Raw genomic sequence first — 25,054 nt, forward strand, 5'->3', positions numbered from 1 at the left:
CCCTCCGCGCGGCGAGCAGCGGCCGGCGGGAGACGAGAGGGACATGGCGGCGGTGGAGCTGAACGCGAGGCCGTCTCCGCGCGGCTGCCGCGCACGGAGGGGAGGCCTGAACAGGAAGAGGAGGGTTTCCAGCCCCGCCAGACGCGCCGGAGCGCGGGGCCGAGCGCGGGACAGCCCTGACCTCGGGCGCGGCCGGCGGGAGGCCCCCGTCTCACAATTACACTCGGGCACCTCATGAACATTTTTTATTATGGTACTTGCTTCGTTATAGTCAAGACAGAGGAGGAAAGACGGTGGTCCCGGGAGGAGCGCACAACCCGCGGCCTTTCGCCGTCCTCTCGCGCCGGATTGTGCTCTTGGTGTCAGCAGTGAGTGGAGGAGAGAGGCTGCCCCGCTGGAGTTCTGAGGGGAGAGGCAGGGCGTCCGCGTTAGTGGGGTGCTTGGAAAGGCGATCGCTCTTGCGCTCCGGCCTCCAGTCACCGCGGCGCCTACCTGCGGATTCAAACAGCTCGCGATGGGAGGACCATGGCGTCCGCGGCCGGGCCCCGCAGGGTAGCCCCGTCAACGCCACACCCAGAACCAGCCTAGCGCCCACCCGCGGCCCGCCGCCCGGGCACACGCAGGGCAGGGCACGGGGCCTACCTGCCCGCCTAGTTCCAGATCTTGAGGAAGCTGTCCCAGGACCCCGTGGCCACGGCCATCCCGTCGTCGGTCACCCCCAGGCAGCTGACGCGGTTGTCGTGTCCGGCCAACACACCTGTGCCGCGGGGCGCAAAGTCACTCCGGGCCTGGAGGGGCCTGCAGAGCTGGGAGGGGGCCCCACGGAAAGGGCACAGAGGCCTCACCTGTCCCCACGGGGGCAGGGACCAGGCGCCCCTCCTCACAACTGGGACACCCCACTGCGCCGAGGACGTGTCCGAACAGCACACAGGCGTAATCAAAGCACGGACCCCACATGGGCCTGCGCCCGGCCCCCCACTCCTGGGTGGTCAGTCACCAGGGAGGCCACGGCCACTCTTCAGCCTCTGTGGCGCCTGAAGCCCAGCTCAGGTGGGCCAGGGCCAACAGCGAGGGCCGTGAGACGGCCACAGTGACCCGCACTGGGACCCGGCCTCCCATGGGCGCCCCGAAGGCGGTGCCCGGGTCACCAGAAGCTGGGCTGTCTTTGCAAGGCTGCTCTGAGGACCGTTTTCAAGAACCAGCCCTTCCTGCCTTCATTCCCACCAGCCCGGCCCAGGACAGAGGGTGCGCAGCCCACAGCCCCAGCTGGAGTCCCCGGCCTGCAAGGCGGCGCGGCCACGGGACCGTGGGCAGAGCCTCTGGGAGCTGGCGGTGGAGAAAGGGGCAGCAAGTTCCTCTGTCCAAAAGCGCCCGAAAGGCCCTTCCCCCACGCCCCTCAGGCCCCTGGCGTCCGCTCCTCGGCCCGGCGGAGCTGCTACCCATGCAGAGCGCACACCCCACACGCTGCTCCTCGGCCGGCTGGGGCACCGCGTGCGCTGGGTGGGAGCCGGGCAGACGCCACAACAGAGTGATCCAGAGGGCAGGTGCACAAGGGTGCTGCGAGCTCAGCAGCCCCCGGGCGAGGCCGCGCCACCTACCTGCCCTGTCGGCCTTGAGCGCGTCCCACACGTTGCAGTTGAAGTCGTCGTACCCGGCGAGGAGGAGGCGGCCGCTCTTGGAGAAGGAGACGGAGGTGATGCCGCAGATGATGTTGTCGTGGGAGTAGGTCATGAGCTCCTGGTCGGCGCGGAGGTCGAACAGCCTGCAGGTGGCGTCGTCCGAGCCAGTGGCGAACGCGTTGCCATTGGGGAAGAACTGGAGAGAGGAAGCCGGTGGGGACAGGCACAGGCAGCAGCCACAAGACCGGAAGGGGCAGGCCACGCCCGGAGTGGGGTGCCCCAGACGCCGCGCGGCTCCCAGGAGAGCATTGCCGTGGACACAGGGCCCCCCACCCCAGCCCACTGTACAGGGCCGTGGGGCTGGGGTCCTTGAGGCCCCGCTCCAGGTTCGGCCCCTCGCCCAGACTGGTGGGTCACGGCACTAGTGGCACCCCGACAGCGGGAAGCTCCACGGTGAGGAGCCCACGTGACACACCCCCTCAGCCTGGGAGGGGCTGACAGAGGCCCCCGGCACGAGAGCCAGGTAGGCACTCCCGCAGGGGCTCTGTGCTCTCCTGTGCGTGAGGAGAGCATGTCCAGGCCTGAAAGCACGAGGCTCCAGGCCGGCTGGTGGCCCCGGGAGGGGGGCAGGGGACTCACGCAGATGGCGTTGATGTCCGACTCGTGGCCGGTGAAGGTCTGCCGGCACATCCCTTCTCGCACGTCCCACAGTTTGGCAGAGGCGTCGCACGCACCGGAGACAAACAGTCTGGTGTCCGGGGCGAGAGAGAGGCTCATCACGTCCCCAGTGTGTCCAGTGAAGGTGGTGGTCTGCTGTCCAGTCTCGATGTCCCACAGGGCACTGCGACAGGAGCACAGGACAGAGTCATCCCTCTCTGAGGGCCTGTTGTGGGCACACGGGCCGCAGAAACGGGCCCAGCGGTACATGGCTCTGCTCCCCGAGGTGAGGACTCTGGGGCTGCGGGCCCCTGGCCCGCTGGGGAACCTGACACACATTTTGAGGCCAAGGTGGGCACTTGCCAGGGGTGAGCTGCACAGGGGGCCCAAGCACTGCCCCCCAAGAGCTGTAAGCATAGACTGAACCGGTGACATGGGCAGGAGGGAGGGGCCCAGCCCCCCTGGCACTCTCAGCCTCCTGTGCCCAGGCGTCAGGACCCCAGTCGCGGGTTAGTGAGCGTGGGGCGGGGCAGGCGCTTACCAGGTGGTGTCTCCCGAGCTGGTGACAATCTGGTTGTCGTCCAGGAAGCGGCAGCAAGACAGGTAGCCTGAGGGGACAGAGCGACAGGAGTCCACCCATCAGCAGAAAGCGGAGTGGCTCACACCCATCCCGCCTCCCAGGCAGGGACAGGCACAGGGGCTGGGGGGGTGCGGGAGGGGGCGGTCAGCCCCTCACCCGTGCCGGCACCGCTGAGGCGCCGAGCCAGGCAGGCAGCAGGAGGGGGCACAGCGACCCCACCTGTCCATGGCACTCAGCCACGAGAGGCACCCTGCTGCACCCCCCCCTGCAGTGACCCTCAGGGCTAATGGCTGTTGCCATGGTCCCTGAGGTCCGGCGTGGGCAAGGAACCATGCGCGCAGGGGGAGAACAGCAAACTCCCTAAGATGCAGAGAAGCCGAATGCCTGTCAAGAAATAATGACCACCAGAAGCTGCCACAAAGATGATTAAAAGAAATGCTGACCACCTGGAACCTTATCTCGCTTTCTCAAGGCCCACAAACTTTATTCTGCTACAACTGTCTTTCTAAAATCTTTCCTTTTTCTGGTCATTGATTGCTAATTAAAAAAAACATACCTAATTTAATAATTAGGTTAATGCAAATGAAACATTACTAAACACTGTTATAATAGAATTGTTGGTTTAATAATCTATTATGTGCTTAACTTTAGTACCTTTGATATTAACTGCATTATAAAATAAATTCACCCACGACAATTAATTATGATAGTTAGTGCAACTAGAAAATAATTATATAGAACAGTAGAAAGAATTTATAGCCTGTCCAATTAGGAATGAGGCTAGGTCCAGATGTAACTTCGGACATAAATCACTGCCCTGTCAATTAAGCTAAGCCTATGAGCAAACTGATCTCTTTGATGTTCACTGTTCCTATGCTTTTGGAAAAACATATATACTGACCACTAGCTTAATAAAGACACACTCAGATTTTCACTCTCTTGAAGTGTGTCTGTGTGTCATTTATTCATCGAATCCCTGACCACCCTGCGCAATCTCTCAACCCTGAGACGGCCTCATCGTCCATCGCTGTGCTGGTCCGCGGCAGCACCCCAAGGGGCACGTCTGACTCTGGGGCTCGCTCTCTGCTGTGGAGTCTGTGGCTTTAAGGATGCACAGGAAAGTGGTTTGATGGGAAGGAGCGGGGTGCCCGGCAGGGCCTCATGGACCCCCAGGAGCAGCCAGGGCTGGACTTGTTGCCGATAGTTGCCAAGGTGGACGAGCTGGCATGGAGGCTGACAGACAAGGCAGTGTCACGCCCAGTGGGATGGGCGTGCGAACAGCTGGGTGGGGGGAGGCCCCATAGAGGCAGTGCCCTCTCTGTAAGCTCCCCCCACCCCGCGCTCCCCGCACAGGTGACCCTAAGAACCAGAAGCCCAGGGACAGCAAGTCAAGGCCTGAAGGCCCGTCCGAGGGCGCAGGGCAGAGGAAACGCACTCGCCGGATGTCACCAAAGTAGGATTCAGAAACCACTGAAGGTGACGTTTCGCAGCAGCTTAGGCCTAGAGGATGCGCGCAGGCCAGCCCCGTCCATGGGGATGCTTGGCCCAGGGCCAGCCCGGAACAGCAGCAGGAGGCCAGCACGCCGCGGCCCTCATCACACAGCTGCCCAGTCAGCCCAGAACCGGCCCCCTGCTGGCACCCCCTGCCCCGATCCAAAAGCCCCCACCACCCGCTGGACCTCGGGGCATGGGAGCACACCCAGCGTGTCCGCCAGCTGACCGGCCATGGCGAAGGCCATGGCTGCCGGGTCGAGATGGTGAGGTCGCAGGGACGTCACAGCAGAGGCAAACTGGAACCGGGTCTGGCTGGCCAGAGCTGGGCTGCTGGCGGACGACCCTGTGGTCACCTCTCAGAAGCAGCCCCACAGCCCACACCTCGGCGCGGAGCCAGGGAAGCGCCGTGGGCCAGTGAGCAGGCCGCACACGGCACGGCCGAGGGGACACAGGCAGAACACGGGCCCGCCACTGCTTCGGGGAGCGCAGGGGAACCTGCGGCCACGAGAAGAGTCAGCATCCAGAACCCCGCTCAGGAGACGCCGGGCTGAGATGCGGGCAGAGGTGCCAGGGCCACCGGCGGCCAGGCCGGGCTGCGGGCGGCTCTCACAGCTGGGTCACAGGATCCCAGCGTGCGGGCACAGCAGAGAAACAAAACGGCCTCCTCTGAGCCAGCGGTCTGGAAGCCACGGCGGGAGCAGGGCCCGGGGCAGCGGCAGCGCCAGAGGGAGACCCAGCGTAAGCGCCCCGAGTGCACAGGCAGCCGCGGTGACTTCCAAGTGCAGCCACAAGCCTTCAGGGGGCTGAAGAATCCAGCGTGAGCCGAGGAGTCGGAGCAGGACGGCCCCTCCCTCCCTCCCTCCTCTCCTCACAAGGCTGCTCGCTGACCTGCAGGGGCTAAGCCAGGGGCTAAGCGGCAGCACTGCTGACGGCGCTCCCCGGGAGGGCGCAGAGCGCGGACAGTCCTCGAGCCGCCAGGCCGGCATCACGGTGCGCACTGAGCAGGGCCCCCCCAACCCGGGCTCCGGATGGCCACAGCGGGGTGCGCAAGGACGGGGCTGTGGGGCGTCTGAGTCTGCAAGGCCTTGGGGCACCCCGAGGCAGAAAACACCTCAAAGAGGCGGCCCTGAAGGCAGCTAGAACAGGATTCTGAACAGCAAGGGGCCCTAGGGGTGGCGGGAAAGGAGGAAGCCCGCAGGGAGGCGACAACTAACTGCACTCCACCTCCCTAGGGCGAGGGCAGGAAGGGGCTGTGAGCCGAAGGAGCAAGGCAGCTCCAAGCTCGGCTGGTGCAGGCCAGGGAGCCCGCGGGGCTGGGCGGGGCCCATGGCAGAGGCTCCGCCACCAGGCAGCTGCGGCAGCGCGGACCACGGAGCAGCAGCGCGCAGGCTACAGGGGACAGAATGCCGGGGCTCAGCACACGCCTCCCTGGCCTGCTGCTGGGGCAGCGCAGTGCGAGGGCGGTGCACGCGCCCCGGACACCTCGGCCTACATCCGGACTGGGTCCACTGGCACTGCTCGAGAAAGCCTCGGGTGCCCACAAACCAGGCAAAGGGATTCTAAATAACGGAGGAATCCAGCAAGTCACTCGGGGGTCCTAAAGCTATTTTGCGCCGATGAGGACACAGCGATGGCCAGGCCCAGGGGACTCACAGCCAACGCCTGCGTTCAGAGAAGAAAGGTTTAAGTTTCTACCTCAAGAAGCCAGAACACGGGGCCTCCCTGCTGGCGCAAGGGGTTGAGCACTGCGCTGTGAAGCTGTGCGCAGCCTCTGCAGCAGGAATTCCATCCTCGGCCAGGGAGCGACCCACAGGGCGCAGCAGACCTCTCCCGTCTCCCCACTGCTCCCCTCAGCAGTGGATTTCAGTAGATCTGCCTGTTCTGTTCCCCGCTCTGTCTCTGGTGAATCCTCTCACCCCACCCCCGCAACTCTGGCCTGCACCCCAGCTCTTGTAGCATAAATAAATAAATCTTACCAAAAAAAAAAAAAAAGCGCCAGACCATGGAGCAGAAGCGGCTCCGAACGAGGAGGAGGAAGTCAGTGAGACACAGGAGTGTCGCTACAAGCAAGGACAGCGGGGCTGGCCAGAGCCGCCTTCGGGCAGGGTCCCTGGCGATGCCGAGGGAGGGGTCGGGCGGGCAGCTGCAGCACATGGCACCTTCCAGACGCTCCCGGCCTCCTGCTGTGAGCGGGCGTCGCCAAGGGAAAGGGGAGGTGGCAAACCCTTGGGGGATGGCTGCGCCAGAGGACAGCGCCCGCAGGTGCACATGAGATGGGGCCGAGCCCCTTGGGCAAAGGCCCTCGGCAGGGAGGAGGCTTGGAAGACATAGACTGACCACGTGCGCAAAGGCACGGGGCGGAGGCTGCTCCTGGTAGGGTAGGGCCAATGTCCTGAGACCCTGGGCAACCACACGGACAGCCACACACACAGAGCCTGTCCTGGCCCCCGTTTCCAGAATGTTCCTGGCCATGCCACAACCGGCCTCCAGAAACAAGCACTGGGGGGGTGCGGCCCCCGCGAGCACCTACCTGTGTGCCCAGCTAGCTCGCGGCTCACACGCACATTGCCTTCGCGGGTCTTCAGGTTGTAGATGGAGCAGATGTTGTCCAGGCCGCCGCAGGCCACGTAGTTCCCCGAGGGGGCGTACGCGCAGGTCATGACCCAGGACGAGCGCAGCGGGATGGCGTGCACCTGCAGGACGGGGAGCTGCAGCACGCCCAGGCCAGACCCGCCCCCACCCGCCCCCAGCCCCTGGGACATCTGGCCTTCGGCCCTCAGTGCACAGACGGAGCCCAGCGTTACTCCAGAACAGCCTGCTTGCGTGCGGCGCTTACCTTGTTGGTGGTGTAGCTGTCCCAGATGATCAGCTTGCCATCCTGGGAGGCGCTGACCAGAAGCCTGGGGGCGGAGACGAATGCAAGCTCGCCGGAGCCCAGAGACGGCGCCGGGGCCGCCAGCACGCCCCCCACGTGGCTGCGTCCCGCTCCCAGCAGGGGCTCCTGGCGCCAGCCCTGTTTGGGAGCCTCAAAGCTCCCCCCCCCACCCCTGGTTCAAGTCAAGAGAGCTCATCTTCCAAACGCAGAAGGGGGCAATGAGCTACCCTCAGCCCCGGGGGCAGACTTCCTGGAAGGCCCTGTGTGGTGTCTGTCTGTCGTAAATCCAACCTGAGACAGCGCAGGAGCCAACGGGAGAGAAAGCACTTAGAGTGTGGCCGTCTGCCCACAGGATGCCCTGCTGGTGCCGACGTAGGGGTGTCCGTCCCCACCACGGAAGGACAGGCCCGGCAAGGAGGTGGCGGGGTGGGGGGGCTCCACCCCTGGCCCAGCGTGGACGCGTCAGGGTGGCCAAGTGTGGTTTCTGTGTTAAGATCTCACCAGAACACACGGGGCCTGACCGCCTCGGCCATAGCCCTGGGCCCAGCCTCGCAACCAGTCAGAAGCGGGGAGACGCCCACCCCCTGCCGCCCTGGCCACAGCAAGTAATACAAGGCTAGGACCGACCCTTCCTGCGCTAAGGGCGGGCATCTCCATGCCGAGCTCCAGACGCATCTTCCAAGAGCAGTCCGGTCTAGGTCCACTGCCAGCCGCAAGGCCCTCAGCAGCCCTTGGCCCACTGGCTGCCTGCCCTGTCTGGCTCCCCCGAGTGGCCGCGGCAGCACAATGTCCCCAGCGCATGACCTCTGGGGCAGGTGCCTGGTCAGAGGGCTTAACGTCTGCGGACATCAGCGTCTGCTGATCCCCAGAAGGTGAGTGGGGACGCGTAGCCTAATCCCTGCCTGGCCTCTCGGCAGCAGCAGTCACAGGCAATCAGGGGTGGCCCAAGCAGAGGCCCGAGCCGAGAAGGAAGCCCAGAGCGCGGACTGAGGACGCAGGTCAAGGCCAAAGCTCCCTCCCCTCCCCCCTTGCGGGCCTGCAGGCAGCTGCGCCGGCTCTCTTCACAGCAAGGCCCTTCTGCAGACTTCAGAGAAGGGAGTCACCACAAGCCCACGTGCCCAAGCGAGGTTCTCCAGCATCTGGACAGAGTAGGGTGCAGAGGCGCCTGGCAGGACGACACCCAGGCCGACCTACTCTGTGACGTGACGCACACTCACTCCTGCCGGGGTGCACATACTGTGGCCCCCACGACAGGGGACCTGGCATCCACACGGTCTGTGTCATGAGGAAGCCCTGGCGATGGCCTTTGCTCATGAGGCAGGAGACGGATGCGGCGAGGCGGACGCACTCCGGGCCCGCTTCCTCCCCGGCCACAGCGAGGAGCCCCAGGGGGGCTTCAGGGCATGCGATGGCCCGAAAGCAGTTGTTAAGACCCTCGCCCCGTACCCACCACCCGACCAAGAAAGCCAGCCCGGCCCCCTCCCGGCCCCACGTTCCAAGCACAGTTCCCACCTGGCCCCGCAGGGGCCTGATCCTCACACAGGAGCCGGGAGGACTGGGGGGGCCTGCCTGTGACCCCACACCTGCTCTGGAAACCTGCCGCCCACGCTGGTCTGTAGTCCCCAGTTTCCCCGGGGCCCGGGGAACGCCCGGCCCTGCCAGGCACCACAGCAGGGTTGTCCAACCAAACGCCCTGTCCACTCAGGACAAGGCCCCGGGCGGAGGGAGAGCCAAAGGGGACACCGCTCTGGTCCCCGGCTGGCGAGGGCCTGCCTCTTCCCCCCTTCCTTTCGCAGCGTTGGCCCCGGCCGCGGTAATCCGAGGCTCTCACCTGCACTGGGAGCGGAAGGGATGCCGCGGAGAACCAGCTAAAGATAGAAGCTTTTGTTCTGTCGCTGCGCCCGCTCTGACGCAGATAATTTGACGAACAAAGAGAAAAGCAAGCAGAAAACTCCTCTCTGGCAAACACAGAACTACAGAGGCAGTCGTCCGCAGAGCATATGGCATCTGCAGGCCAGCGCCCCCGCCTCACCCCCCGCACCCAAGGACCTGGGCGGCAAAGGTAGGTGAGACGGACTGTCCTGCACCCGCTCCGAGGCAGAGCGCACCAGGCAGACGTCTCCTCACCTCCAGCTGCAGGTGAGGGGCGAGGAGCCGCCCAAGGAAAGAGGCCGGGCGAGGGCACAGTTAGTGTGGGACCAACTGGGAAGGCAGATCCAAGGTGAGTGGGCAGACAGGCCTGGGGGGCACCTGCTCACGTGTCTGAGGGCACCAGGCAGGAGCCAGCAGGGCGCCTCCCAGCGCTGCCCGGGCAGGAGTGCGCCTGACCCCAGGCTGGGGCAAAGGGCGGGGCTGGAGCCAGCAGGAAGGACTGAGAGCAGTTGTGAGACCCTCGCCCCGTACCCACCACCCGACCAAGAAAGCCAGCCCGGCCCCCTCCCGGCCCCACGTTCCAAGCACAGCTCCCACCTGGCCCCGCAGAGGCCTCATCCTCACACAGGGGCCGGGAGGACTGGGGGGGCCTGCCTGTGACCTCACACCTGCTCTGGACACCTGCTGCCCACAGGTCAGGGGGTCAGCCAGCCTGACAGACAGCTGGGCGGGGCTGCGGTGGCCGCGCCAGGCTGCACACGTCACCTGAAACTTCCCATTTTTCCTTCACAAACCACAGCAGCGGGTTCAGGCTCCCGCCCTGCAGCACAGCAGGCCCGACGCGCCCACACCCACCTGGAGTCGGTGCCCCAGTGCATGGCGTAGATCTTGGCCAGGTGCCCCCGCAGCGTCCTCCGGGTGCGCATCTGGATCCTCCCCACCGGGTCGACGCTGTTGGTGATCTGGGCAGAGAGGCTGCACGTCAGCGCTTCGTGTGCAGGCCCAGCCTGCTCCCCCCACGGGCCGCTCTCCCAGCTCAGGGCCCACGTGCGGCCCACCGTCCCTGCCCGGCTGGCCACGGCGGCCCGACGCCAGGAGCACCTGCTCTGCACGGCACAGCCAGCGAGGCGCCTGCAGGGCCCGCTGCTGCCAGGACGAGCACGAGAACGAGCTTCCTTGCATGGCTCCGCTCAATGCTTTACACGGAGACGCCGATCTTCGCCATTTCAGTGCACAGACCAGCAGGCGGCGGGCACCGGGCTGCTGGGGCCGGCCCTGGGAACACTCCGGGCCTGGCACCCCCGCCCCCACCACCTGCCCACGCTGGGTGTGTACCCAGGGGCCACCGGGAGGGGCCGCAGCCCCATCTGTCCCCCAGCACATGGTGCCGCTGCGGACACGTGTGTACGTGAACCTCCCCCGGCACCAGTTTCCAATCTTCCGGGTGAGTCTCCAGGAGCAAAACCACCGAGCTGCTATTTCCACTGAATTTTTTAAGGAGCCACAGACTGGACTGCAGAGCCGCAGTTCTGAGGCAGGTTTCGCCTGAGAAACCGAGACTGATGCTTTACGACTGTAACGGCGGGGACGGGCAGTGCGAGAGCCCTGAAGCGGGGCTGTTTTCCACCTCAGAGCGCGACGCCCCACGCCAGAAGGCTTTCTAGGGGACAGCCTCTGGGCAGAGGCGGACAAGGTCAGAGCCGCCCCCAGAGGCCCGCCGGCTCACCTGGGAGAGCGTGGCATCCGCGCAGGCCTTCCTCGCATCCTGGGGACAGAGAGCAGAGGTGAGTCACGCCCCCGCCCGCACCCAGAACCGGGAGCCCGACTCTGAGCTGCGCAAGCTGCGGGTCCGGGCAGGCGCGCCTCCTGGTCACCAGGGCCAGAGGGAGAGGGAACCTCTGCTGAGCTGGACATCACCCCAAGGGACTTTTCTTCCACGTGGTGCCAGCCAAGGGCTGTTTCCAAGTGGTCGCCGGGCTGCCTCAGGCCCTGGGAGCATCACTGTGCCCGCCCAGCCACGCGCAGGGGCAGCAGCCTCGAAAGGGCCGCAGCTGACTGAAGCATTTTCATCTCCCCGAATGGCCAAGGTGGAGAGAAAATAAACTTGGAGCCTCAGCACATTGTGAAGGGAGATGAGACAAAGCTCTACGGGGCCCGAGTGGGGCGACTCCAGGGGGTCACGGCGGTTTCTGGAAGGAAACACCCTCAACGCGTGGTTGCTGCCCACCTGCTCTCAGGGCGGCTGCCGCACAGCCTGATATTTCAAGCGTCCCGAGACCCAGGCCCCACGCCACCCCTCCGGGTCACCCCGCCCCTCCTCAGAGCAGCCACCACAGGCCCAGCCTCCTGCCCCGCATGGCCTGAGCCGAGCCTGCCTTGACAGTGCCCTGAGCACCCCCTCGGAAGCGAACCCCAAGCAGGACAAAACCACCCCGGGGTCTCTCTGCCTTGGGTGACAGGACCCCGGTTCTACAGCAAGCCTCTGCTCCTCAGGCAGGTCATCCCGGGGCCTGTCGCTGCTGCGGGCCGGTGGCCCGACAACCCCACGCCGTGCGGCCCGACCCAGCCAGTTGAGAGGGGCAGGGAAGGCGGGGGGACGGGACAGCACAACACAGGGCCGACACCAGGTGTCGGGGCTCCTGGATGCCCACCGCACATCAGTGTGCCAGCTGTGGGGCAGGGGCCAGTGGGGAGGGCTCGAGGGCCTGACGTGCCTGCTGGCCTGGCCTCCCACAGGGCCCCGCCCCGTTGAGGGGCAGTCTCTCCAGGCCGCGCGCTGTCTCAATCTGACCCTGACTTCCAGACGACTCACAGGTGTGGGGAAAAGAAGGCCCCAGCTCCGCAAACAGTGGAGGCCCACGGCCCGGCCCAGCAGGGCAAGCAGCCGCCTCCTGGCTCGCGCTGAGCTACGCATCAGAGCTGGAACGCGACGCCTGGAAACCTCCCAGCAAAAACCACATCCCCATCTCCGCGTGGCTGCAGATGGCAGCTACTTCCACTGCCTGTTCTCAAGCCCAAGGAAAAGTTGGCTGAAATGAATCGAGGCTGCCTCTCGCCCTCCCTGGGCCCTGGGAGCAGAGAGCGGGTCATCTAGGAGGAGATAATCAGGTTCTGTCCTTAGAGTGAACTCAGAAAACATGGGGTGTCAGAAGAGTGCTGGGGGCAGCGCAGCCAGAGAGCAGTGCGAACAGAGGCCGCCCCTGCCAGGTGTGCAGAGGGTCACCAGAGCCTCGCCCGCCGGGCCAGCGGACATGCCCCAGCCCCGCCCCGCTTCCCAGCAGCACCCAGGGCCGGGTCGGACACCGGGACGGGACAGCCTGGGGCTCTAGGCGTTGCTCTCATCCCGTCCCCACCAGCCACGCCAGCCCCAGGCGGGTCAACACCCGCCCAGAAACCAGAAGGCGCTCCACGCCAGGGCTACGTGCGACTTTTAAGATGTCTCCTGCGACCACGCCAGCCTCTCAGCAAACCTGTCCCAGTCGGGGCAGCTCCTCCTGCCCGCTGGCGTCTACCCAAGTGTCTTTTACTCTGCCACCCCCTTATCTAATAAACCTGCCCTTTAAATAGAAACAAACAAACAAAGATGTCTCCTGCCCCGAGCGTCCTGGGAAGGGGCACCAACCACACTCCTGGCGGCTGCCACAAGGGTGTTGTGAGGCCGGTTTCCAAGGCCGAGAAAAGCACACAGGGCCGACAGAGCTGTGGGGACACCCTGTGTCTGTTCAAGTGATGACCCGGGGAGCAGCCCTGACCGAGCACGGCGGCCAGACCCCATGGGCCCGCGGTCTCAGCCCCGCGACCCCACCCTGGGGCCCGACGACGTGGGCTACGTACGCGGATCTGGTTCTTCAGCTGCTCGGCCTCCTGGCGGAGCTGGTCCAGCTCACTCATCTTCCCGCCTTAGTGCTGCCGGTGCGCCCAGCACCTGGGTCTGGAAAGGAACACAGGAGCGGGTGAGCTGCAGGGCCGGCGGGCGATGGTGGGGGGCGGCGGCTCCAGCAGCCTGACACCGTCTCAGCTCGCCAGGACTCAGAAGCTGGCTCCTGCGGGCGGCGGCCCGGGGCTCTCCCGTCCCCACAGCCCTGCACAGGGGCGGCGCGGGCAGCCCACGCAGGAGGCCGGGCCTGGGGAGGAGGTGAGATCCAGGCGCTTTTCAAGAAGGGCCAGGGTGTCCTGAGCACCCCAGACCGGCACACAGAAATGCTCCTGCTGGAAAGCCCAGGACGGCAGGGCGTGGACAGCATGTGCAGGATCCAGCGGGCCTCGGGTCCAGGGGTCTCCGAGAGTCAGCGCCTCCCAGGTCCAGGCAGGCCACACTCCGGGCAACCCCCGCCCCCGTCTCCTGAGGACAGAGCCAGAGGACACCGGCCCGCTTAGCCAGGGAGTGAGACCCGGGGCTGCCCCCAGGCCGTGGCCCAGCCCTGACCGCAGGGCCTTCCACCATGCGAGGCAGCAGTCAGCCCACGTGCCAGTGCCCAGGCACCACCCAGGCGCAGCGTGGACACGCAGAAGCCACCCCAGGGCCCAGCCGCTCGGCCATGGCCAGCTGGAGCCTCACGACACTGGACTCGGCGCTGCCCCGTCTCTCCCGCCGTGAGTGGCAGCTGGCACGGCAGCTCCGCGCTGGCTGGCCCCTGCACCGCCAAGGGGACGACGCCCTCCGGGGCAGCTCCTCCCGCAGGGCGGTGCCCACATCTGAGTCACAGGAAGGTCTCCAAACCCACGTTTAAGACAGAAAAAGGCTTTTCTTGTTTCCACTGGCAACAGAAATTGCTGTAAGCCCCTACTCGATCCACACAGCTTGGTGAGAAACAAACTCACCACGAGGCGGGACAAGTGTTTACACCCTCCAGCCCCCGAGGCACAGGCGCATCCTGACGAGGACCCGCGTGCTCGCAGGCGGCCTCTCCCTGACGTGGCCTCCGGGAGCCGCACTTGGGTTCTCCGCCGCCGCAGGCAGCGCAGCCCGGCCCGACAGGGAAGCAGCCGCAGGGAGGAGCGCGGTGCCCGCGCCCGGCCCACGCCCTCGCACACGGCGCCGCGGGAGCGGAAAGCGTTCGGAGCCCACAAACGGGGGACGTGCACCCCCAACGCCCTTCTGAAGACACACGCCACAGGCGGGCGGGGCGCAGCCTTTCTGGAGGCCGGGGGAGCAGCGGGCGGCCGCTGCCGTGTGCTTTTCCCAACAGCTATTAGTGTCTCTGGCCTTTCCGGAACCGACAAGCACCTGCCTTCTCTCCTCCACCCCTCTCACTTGTAGAGAAGTAAACATAACGCGAACGTTTCACCGGCTGATCACTTACACGTCGGCAAAAACAATAGTGAAGACGGCATAAAAATCCGGGGGCGTGTTCACATTAAATAAACAACCCACCTGGGTGTAATAATTTAGCTGTTTAGAAAAAAAAACATACTTAGGGTTTAAAAAGACACCTGAGGCCTCCCTGGTGGCGCAAGGGGTGAAGACACAACCTATGAAGCTGTCCGCAGCCTCTGCAGCACGAGTTCGGCCCCCGGCCAGGGAGCTGCCCACAGGGCGCAGCAGGCCTCTCCCGTCTCCCCGCTGCTCCCCTCAGCAGTGGGTTTCACTCAGTCTGCCTGTTCTGTTCCCCACTGTCTCTGGCGAGTCCTCTCACTGCCCCCCCCACCTCTGGCCTGCACCCCAGCTCTTGTGTGCATATACAAATCAGTCTTTAAAAAAAAAAAGACATGAAAGATCAATAGACGAGCAGCATTTCTGTCAGAACCCCCAGCAACAGCTCCCTTCTCTTCCAGGCGTTACTGAGTTCGTACCTGGAAGCCCACTCGCACGGTCCCCGAGCTCTGTGTCCGCCTCCCCCGCCCGCAGCGCTGGTCTCAGGTCTGGGCCCCCCGCTCCTGCTCCCGGGCAAAGCCGCCTAAGCCCTGCCCTGCTGACTCGGCGCCGGCCCCGCCCGCTAAGGGGGGCTTCTGGGGCTCAGGCTGCTCTCCTGCCCCTCTGCTTGGAGCGTCTGTCTGGGGGACGCTGTCTCAGGATGCGCTCAAACAGAGCCCACTGGCCACTCTGGGCGCTTTGGGCCGACCCCCATGACCAGCGCAGCAGCGCCCTGGGCGGACACCCGGCAGCCCACGCAGCTCCCGCGAGGACCCCACCTCCCAGCGTGCCTGTTACAAGACGGGGCGACCACCCCAAAGTCTAATTCCTGGCTCCCCCACATGACCAGTGAGCGGTGGCTGGGGCGGGGCTCGCAGGCCTCCTGCGGCTGCCCACAGGGGCACGCTCTGGGACCTCCCGGGCCAAGGCCGCCCACCGAGATCTGGGTCACGTGGGGCAGGGAGGCCGGCCCCGCAGGCAGGGGAGCCGCGTCTGGACAGGAGAGGCGGGCGGCGCGTGGAAGCCGACCGGCCCAGCGGCTCTCCTCTCACTCCCAACTCCAAGTTCATCCAAGACCCAGCGGCAGGCCCAGGGGGTGGGAGGCCCAGCCGCCCTCCGGAAGGAGCAAGAAGAGGGCGACGGGCGGTGGGCCTCCTGCCGAGTCCCAGCTCCCCTGGCGCAGCGTCGCAGCGGCACCTCCACGCCCCGCGTGGCCGGGGAGGTGGCAGGAGTCCGGCCACTGGAAGCACCAAGTATGGACTCAGATGTCCTGGGCTTTGCTTGAAAACACTCTCGGGAGGGAGGGAGGGAAGAAGGGAGAGAGAGAAGACTTATTCTGTTCATTAAATTTTGGTCTTACATCGTTATGGTCCCCAGAGCTCTCCCGTCACCACAGACCCGTGTTCTGCCCTCGCCTGCTGGAAGCCTCAGGCCTTTGGTCAGCTGAGAGTCTGGGCTTTTTCTTGGCCTGTCTGGTTTCTCTCTGCTCCGCGTGTACATGTCTCTTTCGCCTTCTGACTGACTGAGGCCAGCATCGTCCCTTCATCCACGTTGCCGCAAATGGCCTGAGTTTGTCTTTTGGGGGGCTGAGTAATATTCCATTGTAGAAAAACACCATGATCTCTCTCTCTCTCTTTTTTAAAGATTTCGTTTATTTATTTATGCACACAAGATCTGGGGTACAGGCCAGAGGCGCGGGAGGGTGAGAGGATTCACCACAGACAGAGCGGGGAGCAGAGCAGGCAGATGGACTGAAGACACTGCTGAGGAGAGCAGCGGACGAGACAGGAGAGGTCTGCCGTACCACGTGGGAATCTCCCTGGCCGGGTGGGAATCGAACCTGCACTGCAGAGGCTGCGGACAGCTCCACAGCGCTGCACTCAACCCACTGCGCTACCGGGGAGGCCCACGACCTCTTTTGATGGAAAGTGGCAAGGGAGCCTCCGTGGTGGCACAAGGGGTAAAGCATGGCGCTATGGAGCAATCTGCAGCCTCTGCAGCGTGGCCTTCGATCCCCGGCCAGGGAGCTACCCACAACCGTCCTGGCTTGCCCACTGCTCCCCTCAGCAGTGTACTTCAGTCAGTCTGCCTGTTCTGTTCCCCACGCTGTCTCTGGTGAATCCTCTCACCCCCTACCACCTCTGGCCTATACCCCAGCTCTTATATGCACAAATAAATAAATCTTACCAACAAAACGTGGCAAAAATTCTGTAAATTTTGGGCCTCCCTGGTGGCGCAAGGGGTTAAGACGCAAACTATGAAACTGTCCGCAGCCTCTGCAGCACGAGTCCGATCCCCGGCCAGGGAGCTGCCCACATGGTGCAGCAGATCCCTCCTGTCTCTCTGCTGCTCCCCTCAGCAGTGGGTTTCAGTGGATCTGCCTGTTCTGCTCCCCACTCTGTCTCTGGTGAATCCTCTCATCCCCCACACCTCTGGCCTGCGCCCCAGTACTTGTACGCATAAATAAATCTTTAAAAAAAAAAAAAACTAAATTTCCAGGTGTCTGCATAGACAGATGACCCCTCACTAAATCAGCGCCTTTAAAGCCATGGGGCCCGCATGGCCTGCCAGGACCGCACCAGAGCCCTGGGCTCCGCGCCGGGGGGGGGGGGGGGGGCAGGGGACGATGTCAGGGCCTCCTTCCAGGGCTGGCACCCTGCCCACCGGCTGCTGCTCGCGGGAAGAGGTCAGAACCAGCAAGTCCCAGATTCGTCTGACAACTAAGTCGTCGGCCTCGGGGACTTAGGAATCTGATTTCGAGTGATAAAACCGCTAGTAACCAGGCACCTCTGCAGACTGAGCCAGGAACCCAAACCCCGCGTGGACTCCAGTCTGGCCCTGGGTCCGAGCACCCGGCAAGTTTGAGCACGGAGATCCGAAACCCGACAGGTATCCCCATGCTGGGCCCAGACTCTGCGCCAGCACCAATGTCTCTCGTGGGGTTTGCGTTGCAACGCTGAGTGCGCAGCTCTGAGATGGCAGCACGAGGCTGTCTGCCTTCTGCACTGATCGCGGCCAGGGTGGTGACTTTCTTCTCAATGCTCAGCCCCAGGAAGCACCTCTTAAAGCCTCAGGACGACGCCAACAGTCAGTCACCCTCAAGAAAGCAAACATACGCCACAGGCACATGTGCGCAGAGACGAGACTCGAGATGCCAGGACCCACCGAGCATCAAGGGTGACCCGCAGGGTGACCCTGGCAGAGTGTACGTGTCCCTGCAGGGTGACCCCAGGCGGGGACCCACTGACCTTATGGGGACACTGACTTCAGGTCACTGGCATGTGAAGCCAAAGGCTCTGCTACGGTGGCCACCCCACAGCTCCCCGGACTGCACCCACCGCACCTGCCCTTCCCGAGGGGCCCTGGTCCGCAAGGACTCTGGCCAGGTCCCCTCAACTTCAAGGGTCCCAGTGGGAAGTGGAGCCTGGGGAGGGGGCTGGAGGGACCCGCGGGGGAGTCAGCCTCAGGGAGTCCCAAGGAGGCCCCCAACCTCGGCTTTGGCCCCAACATCAGCAGCCCAGATGCTGCTTGCGTGACGCCCCGAAGCCTGGGCCAAGCCTGTGGGGCATCAACATGGAGCAGCCCAGCCCAGTCAGTGCATTGGACCCTTGGTCTTTGACCCTCCCTTTTGCTCCAGAGAACTGAACCCTGATTTCTGGCAGCCAGAAACTGAGTGGCTCACACCCCTGAACTTCGACCCCTGGCCTCTCATCGCTATTCTAGGCTGTGAACACCCCAAACCAAGGCAGGCAGCCTCCCAGCCAGGCCCTGAAAACCAAGCCATGGGCTAGCCCCAGCTCAGGTCGGCGGCCCTGACTGACCGGGCCCCTGGGCCTGCACTGCCTGCGGAGGCAGCCCCTGGGTCGGGCCTGGGGCTAAAGTGTGGAATGGTGGTTTCTATGTTTTGTGCTTCAGAGAGACCAGAATTAACAACGCTCATTTTGAATCTGAAAACGCTAGGGGAGCAGCCCGCCCCGTGCACACACACGTCAGGACACCAAAGGGAGATGTGTCCTGCAGGGGGACCCCCCAGAGGTGTGGCCGAGCAGGCGCCGGATGCAGACCACAGAACCCAGCCTGCACCCTCGCCCCTGCTCCTGGGCCCAGGCCCACCTTCCCAGGCCAGTCACTGGGCTCCGCCGGACACCGGGCTCCGCCGTGTCCCTGTCCAGGTGGTCACCTGCGGTGGCCAGTACACACAGATGGCCCAACGCCACCCCAGGAGCTTCCTGCTGCCCTCTGCGAGCCAGGCCGAGCCGGGCGGCACCGCATCCTCCCATGAAGCCCTAGTGCACCCGAGACAAGCAGGGCCGGGCGTGTGGCCTCCGGGCACCTCCCCGTGGCGGCACGTGTCTGAGGAGCAGCATCTGAGGCCCAACAGGCACCCAAGGTGTCAGGTATGGAGACTGTGTGCCCCCCCCCCACTTCCAGGGCCGCTGCTCCTGCCGGCTGGGCCTCAGGCAGACGCCCAGGGGCTAAGTGCGTAGCTCCATCTACTCAGTCACGGACGGTCATGCTGACACAGGGCTGTGGGAGAGACAGCGGCAGCACCGGGCATGCAGCCCTGACCAGCAACACCCTCGCCGCCCCGCAGGCTGCACCCCCAAGCACCTGGCCTGCAGGGCCGTGCGCTGGGCTGAGGTTGCTCTGTAACGACAGCTCGCTAATACCATCTTTTAAAAAAAAACACCTCACGCCCACAATGCAGACCCTTGCCTCTCGGGCTTCGCCCCCACGTGAGGACGGGAGCTGCGAAGGAACACGCCCCTCGGAGGACCTGCCTGCCCCAAGCACAGCTTTAGGCATAACCTGAGCGGACCAGGGGCCAGTGGGAGGCAGCCCTCTGGGGCGCAGGCGGGCGCTAAGCCAGCGGGCCTCCATGTATTTTTTTTTTTTAAGACATATTTATGCATACAAGCACCGGGGTACAGGCCAGAGGTGCAGGAGGGCGAGGACTCACCAGAGACACAGTGGGGAACAGAACAGGTGGATCCGCTGACACACACTGCTGAGGGGAGCAGTGGGGAGACCGGAGAGGTCTGCTGCGCCCTGAGGGCAGCTCCCAGGCTGGCCGGGATCAAACCCGCGCTGCAGAGGCTACGGACAGCTCCACAGCGCTGCGCTCAACCGCTGCGCCACCAGAGAGGCCCATGGACCTCCATTTAGAAAAGGACCCCAGGGCCTCCCTGGGGACGCAGGAGTTAGTCTCAGCGCTATGAAGCTGTCGCAGCCTCTGCAGCTGAGTCCGATCCCCAGCCAGGGAGCTGCCCACGTGGCGCAGCAGACCTCTCCTATCTCCCTGCTGCTGCCCTCAGCAGTGTGTTTCAGTCGATCCGCTGTTCTGCTCCCCACTCTGTCTCTGGGGAGCCCCACACCTCTGGGCCGCGCCCCAGTTCTCATATGCATGGGGAAAAAAAATGGAAAACGACCCCTTAAGATACCAACTTTGGGCCTCCCTGGTGGCACAGGCAGTGGGGTGCAGCGCTGTGAAGCTGTCCGCAGCCTCTGCAGCGCCGGTTCGATCCCTGCCGGCCTCGGAGCAAACAAACCACATGGCGCACAGACCTCTCCTGTCTCGTCTGCTGCTCCCCTCAGCAGTGTGTTTCGTCAGTCTGCCTCTTCTGCTCCCTGCTCTGTCTCTGGTGAATCCCCTCAACCCCCGCACTTCTGGCCTGTGCCCCGATTCTTGTATGAATAAAATAAATCTTAAAAAAATTAAAAAAAAAACCAACTTCGTAGTTTAAATGCAGACAAAGATCAGCTACATCAAAATTACCTTAACTCCGAAGGGCTCCGGTCTGGCCTCCAGCGCATGCAAAACCGCCTGCAAGAAACAAGGAGAGGCCGTGTCTGTGCCATGGCCAAGAAGCTGGCACCCGGCGCTTCCCAGGGGCCCGTGACCCACCTCCCGACGGCCATTTCCCGCGCGCCCCTGAGCGTGACCAAGGCCTTCGCTTTCCAGTGTGGAAAAACGGGGAATTAGCCTGGTCTCAATTTCTTTTTCACAAGCCCTCAGAAACCGCGGGAGAGGAGCGCGTGGAGTCCTGGGGTGTTTAGGGCCGCATCCCCACAGGACCTGCGGTGGCCGTGAGGAAACCACGCACGTCTCCACGCTCCCCGCGTCGAAAGACGGAGCGCTCCCGGGAGCCCCGCCCGCCACCGGCAGGCCTGCGCCCCGGCATCGACATTTCTAGAGTGGCCGCTGGCTCTCCCTCAGAAACGCCAAACCGGAGAGCATTAAAGGCGTGTGCGGCGTCCGTCCCGAGTAAAGGCCATTCGGGGCCCGCGCAGGTGCCGCTGCCGCCACCCCGTCTCTGCCGTCCAGGCAGGTGAGGCCGCCGGCGGACAGGCCCGGCTCCTGCTCCCCGGAGTCGGCGCCGGGACGCCTCTCCGGCAGCAGGCACGGTGCGGGGGGGAGAAACACGCCCAAACACGCCCGGCAGCGCCCCACGAAGCCCGCAGCCACGCGACCGGCCACAGCTGCGTCCCCCGGGGCAGGAGGCCACGCCGCCCACTGCCCCAGAACAGCCAGGGCGGGGGGTCCTTGCTGGGCGGGCCGGGCCAGAGCCGCCTTCCGCGGCGGAGCGAGTGCTGGAAGGAGGGGGTGGTGGCTGCCGAGCGGGTCCCTCAAAAGACCGGTCTCAGGGAACACCAAGCCCACAGAGGCCAGGGCGGGAGAGCCGGCCCAGGAAGCGGCAGCCCGAGGCACTGAGGACACAAATGCCGACCGGCGAGGCCCGCGGGGAGTCAGGACTGAACGGCGGGCGAGAGTGACATCCCTGTCTCCAGGGAGGCGCTCTAGGCGTCCCCCCGCCCTTCGAGCCGGCAGGCGAGGGGCAGCGAGACACGCTGTTTCTGAGGCCCCGCGCCCGGCCGCGCTCCCGTCGCGGACCAACCCCCAGGGCCTGTGCCAACAGCACCCCCTTCCCGCAGCCCAGGCCTGCGGGCGGGCCCAGGGGCCGTGGGGGGTGGGGGCCAGAGCTGCTGAGCCCCCGAGCCCGCAGGGCAGCCCCCAGCCGGGGCGAGCATGGCGGCGTCAGGCCCCGGCACAGCACAGACGGCGCACCCGTGGCCACATCTGGCACGAGGGGCGGCCCTGCCGGCACCCCAGACCCGTAGCACTGCTGCCTCGGGCTGTTCCATGTCTGCACGCTGAGCCCTCGGAGGGCGAGCGGGGGAGTCTCCACGGCGGCGCAGACACCTAGTGACCCGCAGAGGCCGGCGTTCCGGGGCCGCCGGGGCACATTGCGGCACCAGCACGCACGGCCCTGAGACCCGGAGCCTGGGGAGCAGAGGACAGGGCTGGTGCGGCCGAGGAACCACCCAGGCCCTGGGCGGACAGCAGACGGTGGAGCTCAGGGGTGCGGCCTAGACGCCTGCTGAGGAGGGGGCGCGCCCACGGGCGACCGCCAGGAGCGCCTGAGGAGAGAGAAGACAAAGCCTTTCTTCACAGAGACGACGGGCGGAGGACGCCCCTTCGGGCCCCCAGGGCTGACCAGACGCGGGCAAGGGTGCCCCTCGACGCCGAGGGCAGCCACGGGGCAGTCCCGGCCAGCGGCCGCTCGAGGACGCTTCCCAGGCGCGGGGGGCGGTGGCCCCAGCCAAGAGACGGGCTTCCCCGGGAGAAGGACGTCCCCCAGGGAACGAGCCGCTCCGGGGCTGCGGGAACGGGGCGCAGCGAGCGCTGGCCAGAGACAGGCCGCCGAGCCCAAGGGTGAGGTGTCGCGCTGTCCGCGACGCGAGAGCCCGCGACTGTCCTGCCGGCGGCGGGGCAGGGCCCTAAGGCGAAGGGCAAGACGCGGGGCCAGCACCCACGACGGCCCCGGTACAGAGGAGCAGGGAGGCCCCGGGCAGAACGGAAACGCAAACTGGCCTCAGCCTCGCCCGGGCGGGCTCGAGCTGCGGGGTCCCGGGGCGCCACACGGACGCTGCTGGGCCCCAGCACCGGCGGCACAGGGACCCTCCTCGGAGGCACCGGCAGTCCCGCCCCAGCCGCACCTTCCAGTTCCTCGAAGTCCGCCGGGGGAGGGGACCCCCAAGGGCGGCGGCGGGCCAGCAGGAAGACGTCCGCAGGCCCTGGAGGTGTCCAGACAAAGGGCCGTCAGGGCAGAGCCAAACCTCAGCAACTCTGGCCGCCTCCGGCTGGCCGGGACCGCTGGGACCGGACGGCACCCCCGGGAGCACCCACACCCCAGCTTCGCGAGTCCGAGCTCCCTTCCCGGTGGCTGAGGCCGGGGCTAAGTCTCTCAAGAGACTGAGTTTGTGAGTCGGGGCCTTGGGTTTGCGCGGGTCCCCGTCCTCTGCCGGGGCGGGGGCTCAGGTGCTGGCACCTCTGTCCTTCGGCTCCCCCAGCAGGCACTTAATTCCGCCCGAACACCGCCCCCCACCCCGCGCCCCCAAAGGCCCACGGCCTGCTGTGGACTTGGGACTCCCGCGCAGCCCGGGCCCCAGAGGGCCGCTGTCCCTGGCCTCTGCCCAGGCCCCGAGATGGCCAAGGACGGAGCCCAGGGTCCGGCCCACGCTCGGCCCCCGCGCACCCTCCGGCTCCAGACCCTCCTCCGCCCCGCTCGGCAGCGAGCAGAGATCGGGCTGCCTTCTCCATGGCTTCCACTGCTTTTTGGGGGGGTGGGGGTTCTGCTCAGCTTACAGACCACCCGTGCCTCTGCTCCTGGCCCTGGCAGGGCGCCCCACCCCGGGACGGACGCCTGGAAGCGAGGTGGGGACAGGCGGCATCCTGCCCTCCCCGTGTGTCCCTCCGGCCCCTCCAGACCCACCCCGGGAGCGACGTCCGGCCGCTCTTCCCTGCAGCTCGGGGCCCGAGCTGCTGGCGGCCACAGGACCAGCGAACGGTCCACGCACCGCGCCCGCCACCCGTTCCCACCCACCTCCAGCGCCCCAGCGCCTCCTCCCCACTCCACGGGGACAGGGGAGCCCCCCACCCCCCCCCACCCGCCCCTCCTTGCCCCCACCCCTCCCCGCCGGATTTAGCTCTCTGAAGGACAGCTCTGACACCTGCCGCCCCCGCGCGCCTTTAAATACTCCTCCCGGGGACTCAGGCGCCGCCCCACTGGAGACCTTCCCCTCACCCGCCCCGAGCCGCCCGCGGAGCCCGGTCGGGCGCTCGCCCCAGGCGCCCTCGGTGCCGCCGACTGTGCCTTTCTCCCGCAGAAATCCTAGAAGCACAAGCGTGTTTCCGCCTCGAAGAAGCAAGAGACGGTTTTAAAAGGCGACATGTTCCCCCGCAGTCAAGGAAAGGCCGCGCTCCCAAGACGCGGCAGCTGGAGGCTCGGCCCGCTCCCCACAAACCTGTGTCTCACCCAGAGCCCGGAGCCCGCGGGGGAGGGAGGGGGCCCGCCCGGCGCGAGGCCCGCACAGCCCCCCACGCCGCGCCAGGGTGAGGGCCGCTCACCCAGTTTCCAAGCCCCGGTCAGGGCCAGGTGCGCCCAGAAAGCGGTGCTGCCGGCGGAGGTGGGCACGAGAGCCGGGGGCGGCTTTCAAATGCCCGCGGGCCAGGGTGGCCCGTGTCTGCAGGAGGCTGCCGGGAGGAAGGGGGATGGTCAGAGGCGCCGGGTGCCCCCCCAGCCCAGGCTCTGACCCGCCTCTATTCCTTGGACGGCAGGACCCGACAAGCCTGCGTCCCCCAGCCCCTCGGCGGACAGGGCCCCCGCTAAGGAAGCCACGGTCGCAGAGGGGGGGCGCGGCACGGAGCCCCACCCGAGGACGCCGGGGAGAGGCTCCTCCGGCCCTCCCGAGGGGGCAAGACCCCAACATGACGGTGTCCACCGCTCCCTGCCCCAGGAGGCGCGAGGGAGGGAGGGCCCCTCGCCCGGGGGGAGGGACGGCTCTCCCCAAATGCGCCCCCCTGCCCCGCCCCGCGGGCCCCACCGGCCGCCCCGCTCCACACAGGAGCACCAAGGGACGGGCGGCGCGGGCACGTGGAGAAAGTCAAACACGTCAGCGCCAATCGCCGACTGTCCTGCCGCTCCCGGGACAGCACGGGCCCTGCTGGGGACGGCGACGGCGTGAGTGTCGGGCAGCCCAGCCCAGCGCCGGGAAGCGGGACACCAGCGCCTACACCTCTTGGGAAACGGCTGACGCCAGAAACACAGCGCAGGGCGCCGCGCTCCTGGCCCCCGAGCCCCCCAGAAGCTGAACGCGTCAGCCAGGGCTCTTCTGTGTGCAAGGACGACGCCCTCGCCGGGAAGTCGCGAGGCCTAGCAGGCCGGGCCCGGGACGCGCGTGCTGCTGCAGCCCAGGCGCCGGCACCTTCCCGCGGGCCCAGGGCGCAGCCAGCGGACGGCCCACGACGTCCCCGCCGCTGGGACTCCCGACTCCCTGAGCTGCACCTGCCTCAGGCGCAAAGACAAATGCGCGGCTCCTCCCTCGGACCAGGCCCGCGCCCCAGCGCCCCAGCCCCTGCAGCGCGAGAAGCGGCCACCCGCGGCCCTGACAGGAAGCAAGCCCATTTCCTACCGGCTCTGGGGCCAGCACGACCGCCTGACAGGAAAGGCCGACCTGAGGCGGCAGGAGACAGGCCCTGGGCGGCGACGGCCCGCGCCTGCCCCTCCCGCGCGTCCTCCCCAGCGCCCCGGGGCGCTCATTAC

At 66.0% G+C, this 25,054-nt stretch overlaps 1 protein-coding gene across 2 annotated transcripts; it reads right to left on the bottom strand.

Moving 5' to 3' along the window:
* Positions 1-225: 225 nt before the first annotated feature.
* GNB1 (G protein subunit beta 1) lies at positions 226-13,014 on the bottom strand. Of its 2 annotated transcripts, none has more exons than XM_084242991.1 (10): positions 12,932-13,014; positions 10,824-10,862; positions 9,953-10,059; positions 7,187-7,250; positions 6,881-7,043; positions 2,818-2,884; positions 2,259-2,460; positions 1,599-1,815; positions 643-757; positions 226-402 (listed from the first exon to the last, which is right to left on the bottom strand). In XM_084242991.1, the coding sequence occupies exons 1-9, from the start codon at positions 12,986-12,988 to the stop codon at positions 651-653; spliced, it is 1,023 nt and encodes a 340-aa protein (XP_084099117.1). In that variant the 5' UTR covers positions 12,989-13,014; the 3' UTR covers positions 226-402; positions 643-650. The 2 variants fall into 2 exon arrangements, with proteins under 2 accessions (XP_084099117.1, XP_084099116.1); XM_084242990.1 differs by having other exon boundaries at positions 226-492.
* Positions 13,015-25,054: the final 12,040 nt, after the last annotated feature.

Source organism: Talpa europaea, assembly GCF_964194135.1.
Source record: "Talpa europaea genome assembly, chromosome: 9".
NCBI classification, from domain to species: Eukaryota; Metazoa; Chordata; class Mammalia; order Eulipotyphla; family Talpidae; genus Talpa; species Talpa europaea.

What these genes read in the sequence shown, in the direction of transcription:
- GNB1 (XM_084242991.1), bottom strand. Translation starts at nt 12,988, where the DNA reads ATGAGTGAGCTGGACCAGCTCCGCCAGGAGGCCGAGCAGCTGAAGAAC. An exon ending in CGGATGCCACGCTCTCCCAG is followed by an intron (nt 10,060 to 10,823) that starts GTGAGCCGGCGG and finishes CTCTCTGCCCAG; the next exon opens with ATCACCAACAGCGTCGACCC. An exon ending in GCTCAAGGCCGACAGGGCAG is followed by an intron (nt 758 to 1,598) that starts GTAGGTGGCGCG and finishes CCCGCGGCACAG; the next exon opens with GTGTGTTGGCCGGACACGAC.